General features: G+C 55.4%; 2 protein-coding genes across 2 annotated transcripts; one reads left to right on the top strand and one right to left on the bottom strand.

Annotated features, from left to right (window-relative positions):
- Window positions 1-3,116: 3,116 nt before the first annotated feature.
- On the bottom strand, window positions 3,117-3,970 carry SPRG_20746 (hypothetical protein; the record flags this gene model as incomplete). The annotated part of the gene is made up of 6 exons (XM_012348845.1): window positions 3,117-3,204; window positions 3,248-3,310; window positions 3,374-3,439; window positions 3,483-3,554; window positions 3,609-3,674; window positions 3,723-3,970. The coding sequence occupies 6 exons, from the start codon at window positions 3,968-3,970 to the stop codon at window positions 3,117-3,119; spliced, it is 603 nt and encodes a 200-aa protein (XP_012204235.1).
- A 5,199-nt stretch (window positions 3,971-9,169) lies between these two features.
- Window positions 9,170-10,911, top strand: SPRG_09258 (hypothetical protein; the record flags this gene model as incomplete). Its single annotated transcript, XM_012348792.1, has 8 exons — window positions 9,170-9,650; window positions 9,702-9,764; window positions 9,821-9,907; window positions 9,957-10,130; window positions 10,181-10,336; window positions 10,384-10,558; window positions 10,654-10,831; window positions 10,884-10,911. Exons 1-8 carry the CDS (start codon window positions 9,192-9,194, stop codon window positions 10,909-10,911), a joined length of 1,320 nt encoding a protein of 439 aa, XP_012204182.1. The 5' UTR covers window positions 9,170-9,191.
- Window positions 10,912-11,033: the final 122 nt, after the last annotated feature.

Here is an 11,033-nt window from a genome sequence, read left to right on the forward strand (position 1 = left end):
CTCGCCGGCCAAGTCATCATGGGTGGCTTCACGAGTTTTCATCTGAGCATGTGGCTGCGCTGGGCGATCACGGTCACGCCGTGCTTGGTGGTTCTCTTTTGCGGCTTCTCGCCCACGTCGGTGCTCATGGTGTGCAACGTCGTTGGGAGCTTCTGCGTCCCCTTTTGCCTCGTCCCCGTCGTCGTCTTTACGAGCCAGCGCTCGATCATGGGCGAGTGGACCAACTCGACGTTCATGGTCTGCCTCACGAGCTTCTTGACGCTCTTTGTGATTGGCCTCGACGTCTACTTGATTGTCACGCTCTTTTAGCCGTCGACTTTGTAAATACCAATGTATTATATACCTTTGTAGTACAATACTAGTACAAGAAACCGATTCAAAATCAGTGTACTGAGTATCGGTTTTCCAAACGTGAACAGCGCATAGCACACGTGGGAGACATGCTACGAGCACCGTTCTTTGGTTTTTGGGCTCCCTGTGACATTGTCTAGGCATATCGAATGAAACCAGAGACTTGATTCCAAACTCCAAAAGTCGATCCACCTCGCTCATCTGGGCGCGTGTTGATCGTCCAGATGCTTTGTTAACCCGTCCATTGTCCATTGCGCACTCCTCTAGTATTGCATCTACAAGAGACTTCAAGGATGCCGCAAATGAGTTATACAAGTTATACATCGTCATCGAGTCGACGCTCAGACGCGGCACTTGCTGAGCATCGACGCAAGCTCGAGCGACGTCGGACGATCTTCCACGTGCAGCTGGAGACACTGTTTCGCAATGTCCTGGACCCACCACGGCACGTTCGGACCGTCCAGCGTCGGCTGGAGACGACCCTCGCGCACTTCTTGGACGACATCGTGCTTGGTCAAGGCTCTTCCCGTCGTCGGATGGCGTTTGTCAGCGTACGGCACTTGGTGCGTCGCAAACTCAGACAAGATGATCCCGAACGAGTAGATGTCGGCCGGCGCGCCATAGTTGGTCGCAGAAAACACTTCTGGTGCCATCCACTGGTACGTGCCAATGCCGTTGGTCATGAGATCGTCTTCTTCGGCGACGCGCGACTCGCCAAAGTCGGTGAGCTTGGTGCCCTTGACCGAGTCCAAGAGGACGTTGCGGGACTTGAGGTCGCGGTGGATGATCGGCGGCTTGTACGTGTGGAGGTAGACGAGACCACGGACAATACTGAGAATGCAGTTGAGCTTTCGGTCCCAGCTAAACTGCTCCGGCGACTGGTTCACGAGGTAACTGCGAAGGTCGCCGAGGTCCATGTACTCGACGACGCACTCGATCTCGATCGGGCGGGTCCAGCTGGCGCCGACAAACTTGACAATGTAGTCGCTGTTCATCCTAGTACAAGTGGAGAACGTGTCATGCGCCTGCTTCAAAAAGAAGAAAGAGACGTACTGGGACATGAGGACGATTTCGTCAATGAGCTTTTGAACCATGCGGGCCTCTTGGTTCTTCATGCGCTTGATGGCCACTTGCTTGCCACCGTACGTGCCAAGCCAGACTTCGCCAAACGCACCGGAAGCGAGTGGTTTGTTGGCCGTCACAATAAGCTCCTAGAGCTCAAGCCGGTGGTGGAGAAGCGGCTTGACGTCCAAGAGGACGTCAACGTCGGGGTTGATGACCGTTCGGCGCGAGCCAGTGGTGCCGCTCGTAGCTCCCCCGTGCCGTTGGTGCCAATCGTCTTGGTGCCACTCGTGCCGAGCGTGCGGCCGTTGTTAACGGTGTCAATGTCAACACAGTGTACGAGCTGCAGTTGCGCGTCCACGTCGTGAGGTTCTTGGCGCGCTTGGGAAACATCGTGTTGACCGCCTTGAGATCATGGCAGAGGTCGGCGAGGGCTTCGCCGTTCGCGTTGCGGTAGCCGCGACAAAACCAGCCCATGAAGGCCTCGTTGGCTTCGCGCTGGCCGAGCTTGGCGTTGAAGTCGCCGCCGATGACCGCGTAGAGTCTCTAGATACCACAACCCTTTGTAGCTTATAGATCGTGACGACTTTCTCGAGCACCAAGTACTGCTTCTTGTGTGTTTTTATCTCGAGGATCGCGAAACCGTAGCACACGTGATGCGTGTGGCAAGGCTGACAGCAACCCGTGGAGTCGATCTAGGCACCGACCACTGAGGAACAGCAATGTACTACACTGTCCATCGTGCCCAATTGGGTCGCGGCTTCTTCTGAGCAGCACTAAAGCAAGCTCCCTCGCGCTCCATGTCGCCAAGCGCCAGTGTGCAGAAGCGCCAAACGCTTGCGCGAAGATCGCGATCTGACAGCTTCGAGCGTCGTGTTGCTGAATTATGTTCGGTAACCGCTCGTAGCTCCCCACGTACCGTTGGGGTTTAGAATCTTGGAGCCATTCGTGCCGAGCGTGCGGCCGTCGTTGACCGTGTCGAAGTTGTCACCGCCTTCGTAGGGGTAGTAGGCAGGTGTGGGCGGCGGCTGTATAACCTTACGGCGCTTTGAAATGACAAAGACGACGATGGCACCGAGAACGACGAGACCGCCAACGACGATACCGATGATGAGGCCCGTGTCTACTGAAAGCGTAAAAAGGTGATGTTGCATGGGTTCGGGCTTACTCGATACCGTGACAACGGGAGGAATCGTTGTCGTTGGAGGAGTCGTTGTCGATGGAGCCACCGGCAGGACGCAGACATTGACAACGTACTTGCTTGTGGACTTCCAGAGCCGCTGGATCGTGCCGTTGACGGCCGAGCAGGCGGTGGCATCCGTCGAGATGTGTTTGTTGACCGCAAAACCTCGGTAGACGGCGTCCTTGTCGGCGTTGCCGGCGTTGGGAAGCGCGTCGAGCGCCGCAAACGTATTCGCGTCGATCGTAATGTTGGTCAAGAGGGGACAGTCTCTCATGTCGCTACACAAGACACTCTAGTCCACCTTGCACCGTTTTAAAGTCGACGTACAAATATTCGAGCTGGGTCGAGAGCTGGACTCGGGTAATGGACTGCAGTTTCTCGTTGCCCGAGAGACGCCTAGTGGCCGAGTGAGCCGTCATCTACATCCTCAATGGTGCCCACAAAAAGGTAAGCGCTCTCCAGTCGCGGTCGGTGATCGATGGCAGTAGATTACCGGCGAGGTTCCTAAACAATTATCAGCTCACGCTAGGATGCCGCTCGCCTCGTACAAAAACGTGAGGTTCTCCGGAAGGTACGTGAGGTCCACGAGCTTGTTGCCTTGCACCGCCCTAGTCCCAGAATAAGATCTCGGAGACAAGCCGGGTGACGTACAGCTCCTGGACCGTCGACGGCAAGCCTTGGGGAATGTTGTTGAGATCGATGTCTCGAAACATGCTACGGAAACAAGCACATGAAAATGGCATACCGGAGCAATTGGCTATCTAGTCATGTACGTACGCCAGACGGAGCGACGGTGGCCATTGAATGTTGTTGGTGAGCATGATGCTGGCATTGTAGAACAGACTAGGGTTGCCTTGAGATGTCGTTGGCGTTAATACATACGTACAGATCCGTGAGCGGGCTCCATTGCGTTGCCTGGATGCCGCGGAGATGGACTCTCGATATGTTGGTGAGCGTCCTGCGCCGTGATCCCGTGAAATGGGTGCAAGAATAATGCGATACCGGAACGTACAGGCTCGTCAGCGTCGGTGGTGCCTTGATCTTGGCGAGCGTGAGAAACGACGCGTTGGCGACCGAGCTACATAGCGCGTTAGCTTGCATTCAAACCGGTGGCGTCATATTGTACAGGTTGGGTTGCGTGTAGCCGCTGAGGTCGCCAATCGCGTTGAACCGCAGGTAGCTGTTCCAGTCGGACTGGAAGGAGTCGTAGACCATGCAATCGGGTCCAACGCCGCAGACGGGCCCAGAAGTGCACGAAGCATCGGCGACCAAAATGGACGCATTTGCAGGCAAGTTCAAGTCTGCGTACGCGCAGCCACCGAGCGCGCGCTCGACGAGTGCAAGGAGGATCAGCACCAGCGATGTCCAGCGCATGGGCAATTTGGAAATGCGGCGTGGTCAGAGCCCAATTCAATGCTCTGGGAGGTGGGAATTCCGACCCGAAAAGGGCAGTACTACTGTACGGATGTATGAGGCCGCGGGTCCACACGAAGCATTATCCTTGCACTCGACCGTTTGGCAATCAATTTTTGTTGCGATGAAAGGTCTTGTCTGCGTCGCTTCAGCATTGAAATTCGCCGCTCGACGCACCTGCAGCCGATGCCCCTTCGTACATGGGTTCCTGGCATGCCATCGACGGACGCTGGACTCTGCACAGGATTGCTTGAAGCTACCAGCATCTGTAAGTAATCCTGTGCACGTCGAGAGGTGGCGTTTGGAAAATGTCAAAACTGGGTAAACGTGGGCCCAAATCAACCCAAACCTGGGTAAATTACATAAAAATACATAGATTTGGTTTTACTATTGGGTGGCAAGGATGGGAGGTGGTGGCACGCCTCAGCGTCTTCACATGCCCCTCTCTTCCTACGCCTCCTTACCCGCAAACAAGACCTGTACAACAATCCTTGTACTTTCCTCAACACCTCGCATCACCCCCACCCACCCTTCCACCTTGCCAAACAACCCCAATACCCTGCTAGGAACTTTATCGAATGGTTATTTTTTCTCCAAATTCCTGTTTTGACGCAGCTTTTACCAACACACACCCGGTTCTGTCATTTTCCCTTGGGATATCGTGGGTTCAGCTGCGATGTGCAGAATACAATTACGCTACCGTGCTATCAGTTCTCCTCGTCGTGCATTGGGTGTCTGCACGCACCATCGAAATGCTGTTTGCTCTTGAGCGGCCAACGACAAGGGCCATTTTCGAGAAGAGAAAGAGGTTTTCCGCGCGACGGGACGAGCAGTCGCGAAGAACAGAAGAATAGAAGAGCTGCCCAAGCAGCAAAACAAGCCAAGGCGCAGAGCGGTCTCGTTCAAGCCATTCCTCTTGGCAGCTCATAGCAATTTAGCTAACCCACCTCGCCCACCATTGGGCAGGCGGGGCACCAATACATTCATTACCCCCCAACCTGCCCGGCCGTTTGCGAGGAATGCAACCTTTCGCTTGCCAAGAGCGTCTGGTATTCTACTGGACACCGCTCGCTCGGGCCGTTGACCACGAGAGTGATCTGGGCGAGAACGAATTGCATGAATTTTTCTCTTGTCGTTCAAGTGTCGACGATGTCTCCTTCCGTTTCTCTAGTTTCGGGTATTGTCAGTCGGACCAAACACCGGCATACGTACCGCTGCTATCGGGCCCGCTGAGCACTTGAGAGGAGATCGGGATAGAGGAAACTCGTCGTTGAAGCCTCGCGACAACGCGCTGGTCGAGCGCATTTGAAGATCGGTCTAAACTGCGAGAAGACACAACCACGTTGGGCACCCACCATGGATTGACCTTGTGACTCATTCCCGACACTAATATGGTTCTTGCATCGCCGTGTCGTTGCTGTCTGGATGCCATGAGCCGAGCAGATCCCACTGGTGTGTGTTGGGTTGTAAGGTGATCGCTGCCATCCTCTCATTTCCGGAATGCGCGGCTGGTTCCCACGGCTTGTGCTGCTCGCTGTCATGAAGCGAGCGCTGGGCGCCTGCCAATACGCCGACCTCCAGTTGGCCAAAGACGGGTCCATTCTAGTCGCCGATGGCTTGTGCACTGAGACGAGCGTCTGCGGCGTCACTTCCAACTGCACCGTCTTCAAGTCGTTTCCCTCCGACTCGAGCAGCTACGTACGATGCGACGCCCTTGGCGACCTCAGCGGCTACACACAGCCGAGCCTGTATGTCATACGCGCTGTAATTTTCGTGGCCATCACATTTATTTCGCTCACTAGCTTGATCTCCAACTCGTCGACACCGCTGACGCTGCGCAAGATGCAGCTGCCCTCGACGCTGCTTTCGCTGTACTTCCTCTCAAGTCGATGGCGGTTCGATCACGCGCCTGTGAATAGGACGTTTGAGGACGTCGCAGCCATTGATATCAACGTCGTCCAAACGACTCAGTGGCGCTCGCTCCTGCAGCTGTACGAATTCCCGACGATGCCATCGATTTTAATCTGAGTGACTTAGAGAGTTCTTCACGTCGAGCCCCAAGATCACCAACAACATTCAATGGCCACCGTTGCTTCAAAACATGTACAACATTGTCCATTGCGTCGTTGCGTGCTGATGAGTACCCTAGTACGTTTTTTGACGTCGGCTTCAACAACATTCCAAAGAACCTGCCAGCGTCCGTCTCTTCCTTGTACGCCTTATCAAGGATGTCAAGCATATCTCCTGCTCTCCTTACGTCTAGGTCGATGGCGGGAAGCAACCTCGTCGACTTCAACTACCTGCCGCCCCACTTGACGAGGCTGTACGTGGACGCTTCCTCGTACGATGGCGCTCATTTGAACGCAGGAATCTCGACTCGAACCAGCTGCCGTCCGTCACAGACCGCGACTGGCGAGCGATTACGTTCCTGTACAGTCCACCTCGACCTCGAATGCTAGCCTGCTATGGTCGTCTTAGGCGTCTCTCGGGCAACAAGAAGCTCCAGTCCATTGCGCGCGTTCAGCTCTCGACCAAAATCGAATACTTGTACGTCAACAGGAAATGATCGAGGTTGTGGAACTTATTGTCTTGTCTAGCGACATTGCTGATTGCCCGCTCTTGACCAACATGACGATCGATGCGAGTACATTTGCAGCACTCGACGTGCTTCCGCATGCAGGCGACGCCGACACCGACCTCCTCTACCGCGGTTTTCTCGTGAACCAAGACGTCTTGACAAATGCCGCCAACTGCTCGGCCCTCAATGGCACGATCCAGCGGCTCTGGAAGTCGACGACCAAGTACATGGTCAACGTCTGCGTGCTGCCAGGTGCCCCCACGACAACGAGTCCTCCCGTTGTCACGTCATCAAGTAAGACCTTGGCAAAAGCACCAACTTGTACCAAGTTCTGGGAGTTTAGACGTGGGCCTCATCATCGGCGTCGTCGTCAGCGTTCTGGCTCTTCTTGGCGCGATTGCCGCCCTTGTCATTTTGAAGCGGCGGAAACTCTTGCCCCCGCCCCTCGCCCCCGTCTACGAGCATTCCGAGAGCGCTGGCAGTGACAGTGTTGATGCGACCACGGACGGTCGCCTTGTCAGCATCAAGGCCCTTGGCGCCAACGACACCGGTGGGTCCACCGCCGGTACCACTGGCACGCGCCGGTCGATCATCAACCCGGATTCTGACATCGTCTTGGACGTCAAGCCACTCCTTCACCACCGGCTCGAGCTCCGAGACCTGGACGTAACCTCCAACAAACCCTTGGCGTCCGGTGCGTTTGGCGAAGTCTGGCTCGGCACGTACGGCGGCAAGCAAGTGGCCATCAAGCGCATGAAGAACCAAGAGGCCCGCATGGTTCAAAAGTTCATTGACGAAATCGTCCTCATGTCCCAGTGCGTCTCTTTCTTCTTTTTGAAGCAGGCGCATGACAAGTTCCCCACTTGTACTAGGATGAACAGCGACTACATAGTCAAGTTTGTCGGCGCCAGCTGGACCCGACCGATCGAGATCGAGTGCGTCGTCGAGTACATGGACCTCGGCGACCTTCGCAGCTACCTCGTGAACCAGTCGCCGGAGCAGTTTAGCTGGGATCGAAAGCTCAACTGCATTCTCAGTATTGTCCGTGGTCTCGTCTACCTCCACACGTACAAGCCGCCGATCATCCACCGCGACCTCAAGTCCCGCAACGTCCTCTTGGACTCGGTCAAGGGCACCAAGCTCACCGACTTTGGCGAGTCGCGCGTCGCCGAAGAAGACGATCTCATGACCCACGGCATTGGCACGTACCAGTGGATGGCACCAGAAGTGTTTTCTGCGACCAACTATGGCGCGCCGGCCGACATCTACTCGTTCGGGATCATCTTGTCTGAGTTTGCGACGCATCAAGTGCCGTACGCCGACAAGCGTCACCCAGAAACAGGCAAGGCCTTGGCTCAGCACTACGTCCTCCAAGAAGTGCGCGAGGGCCGTCTCCAGCCGACGCTGAACGGTCCGAATGTGCCGTCATGGGTGCCCGAGATGGCCAAGAAGTGTCTCCAGCTGCACGAAGAAGATCGTCCGACGTCGCTCATGCTTGCGTCGATGCTCAGCAAGTGTCGCGCTTAAGCACGAAAAGTCTAGTAGCGTACGGTACTCTCATTTGTTTATTGTTTAAAAAATCAATATATCAAGCAAGCGCCATCAGCTGGGTTGATTTGATGCTGAAGAGCTCTAGCATTAAATGGATACGTGATGCCACGATATGAGGCGGTCCGTGGGAAACTCTGTCGTTCAAGGCATTCCATTTATTCAAACCAGCCCACAATTTCAACAAGTTTCGAGCAGGGTCTGGGTCCGCCATCGAAATCAGAAATTACCTAAAGTCAAGTCGCCTCAACTAGGCAGTCGTGCCCCAAAACGCTTCAGCAATTTCAGCATTGAGAGGTCACAAGACTGACTTGTGCTAGATGATGCGGTGTGCGTCGCCGTCATGTCATCCACGCCACAGAGCATCACGCAGCTAGTGTAATCATAGGGTGCGATGCCATTGAGCAAATAATGTTGACAAGGCTGTAGAGACAGAACAGTACTCGTTATTTTCGAGCTGGGTATGATGGATTCGCAAGAGCATAGTGTCTACGTGACCTCACTACTCGTCTACTCCGTATTGCGGATTGAAGGCGGTTGAGTCTTATTAGAGTGATTCGAGGTTTAGGTAACCGCCTGAGGTTACAGTAGGTCTGGCTGTCGACAAGGCTCATGAGGCTGTAAAGTCGATGCTCTCGTCGTCGAGCTTAGGACAGACAATCATGCGTGCGTCGTATATTGTCTACCTAGCCTGCCGCGTCTCACCACGTATCGACCTGTGCGATGGACAGGACAGAGTCCCACACGTGTGTCTGGGCCAGCGTCGTCCCGTGTTGTTGTCAGTCGCAAGTGCCGGCGTGATACACCGTTTACCATATTGTCTTATAGCATATTTTAACCTATTTTTATAGTTAAACAATGTAGACTACAGTCAATTGTTACGCAAGGTTGAGAGATCCATCGACACACTTGCCGTTGGCACTCCGCGCGATCTTGCCCTCTCTTCGATTGGCGGAAAAGATGTAGATATTGGCCAATCACCGATCGTCCGAATACAACTTGCGTATCCGGGGACCTCGTCAGCATAAAATCTTCCGAGTGTTACCGACGACCGAGATGGCCAAAGAGGCGAAGGGAGACGCAGCAGCCGAGGGCGCGAGTACGCCGGCCCCCGCCCGGCAGGCCTCGGCCGCATCCTCGCGCCGCGGCGACGACGACGACCATAGCGACGGCGCGGCCTCCGAGGCCAGCCACCGCCAGCACGACCGCCCGCGCTTCGACTCGCGGGTCTCGTGGGCCGACTCGACGCGCCTCGACCGCTTCGACTCGCGCGCGTCCATGATGAGCAACCGCGACCGTTCCGACTCGAAGGCCTCGGTGCGCAGCACGTCGAGCCGTGTGAGCACCAAGAGCCTGCGTACTGCGGCCACCAACAAGGACCTCCCCAAAGCCGAGCTGGACGCGATCGACGAAGAGGACTACCAGTTCGTCTCGGCGTTCGCCGACTTTGACGTGCACGACCAGCCGATCCGCGAGCAGCTGCAAAAGTCCCTCGACATAGTCAACGAGCACACGGTATCAGCATGTCGAGGATGCAACACCACCACTCATATAGCCCGTCGCTAGTCCAAGCTCAAGGAGATTGAAGACGCCTTGTCGGCCGCCATGTCAGAAGTGTGGGGCTACTGGGTATGCGATCGCAACGCTCTTCCACAAAAGCCTCATGCGCATGTTGACGTGCCTAGGCCGACCCGATCCAGATGCACTTGCATCCAGCCGAGCGCGTCGATGTCCAAGACCTCATCCGCACCGACAACGAGCTCTTCAACAAGGTACACGCCTTGCTCCCCATGTTCCCCGTATGTAGCATCATGGCGACAGGTGCTCACGGTCTTTGCCGTGCTCTGCGACGAGATCTCGGAGCTCAAGGTCACGGTGGAAGACAACTTTTACCCGGCGCTCATCATGTTTGGGCAAGCCAAGCATGGCGACACCGCAGCCGTCAAGCCCGGCGAGGACGAAGTGCACATTGGTCGCATGCTGCCCTTCTTCCAAGTCCGTCATCTCCATTGCCATCCTCCTCTTCCTCACATGGCGATGGCTAGGATATCTCCAACTTTGTCGATCGCTGCAGCTTGATTGCGATCAACCTCGTGCACCAGCTCGCGTCTCTGTACCAGAGCTACCAAAAGCTCTGGAAGTCGACGTTCAAGCACGTGCATTTGACGTCTGTCTACGACGCGTTCGCCAACCTCCTCGAGGTACGGACGTCAAGCCTTGCTCCCGTCTATACGTTTTTTCGATTTAGATCCTCATGACGCTCGATATGATTGTACTGGACAACCCCAACATCGTCACGTCCTGGGACAAGTACAAGCGCATGATGCAGTATGTGCGCGCCGACCCCGCGCGCTACAACGTGACGCTCGAGAAGGTCAAGTCTTTCGAGCAGCTCCTCGTCAACCTCGATCAAACCTTCATGGGTACGCCATTTCCTCTATTTTCCTCTGTTTTCCTATTTTTCCGATATTTTCATATGTTTCATGTACAATTATTGAATTGACTCACACCAACGTAGGAGCCAAGTGCTTCCAGACGTGCATTGAGCAAGACTTTGAGACGCTCTTGTCGTTTGAAGACAGCGAGGACGAAGATGAAGATGAGGACGAGGACGCCGCGCAGACCAAGTCGATCGACGTGCGCAACAACCGCGTTTTCCTCGACGAATTCTTCCATTGCCTCAGCACGCGCATCCAGTCGATCGAGGCGGCGCTTGGGACGCCCGCGGAAACGTACGAGCGCACGCAGCTCGTGGGGACCACGGGTCTGTATGTGATGTTTCGCAAGCTCATGCCGCCCAACGTGCTCCCGGACGCTGCGCTCTACGACAAGCTCTGGAGCTGCCAGCTCAAAGCGCCGATCGTTGTGCTCTGTGGCCGCCTCAACTGGTGCCTTCCC

Source organism: Saprolegnia parasitica (genome assembly GCF_000151545.1).
Source record: "Saprolegnia parasitica CBS 223.65 unplaced genomic scaffold supercont2.47, whole genome shotgun sequence".
Taxonomy (NCBI): domain Eukaryota; phylum Oomycota; class Saprolegniomycetes; order Saprolegniales; family Saprolegniaceae; genus Saprolegnia; species Saprolegnia parasitica.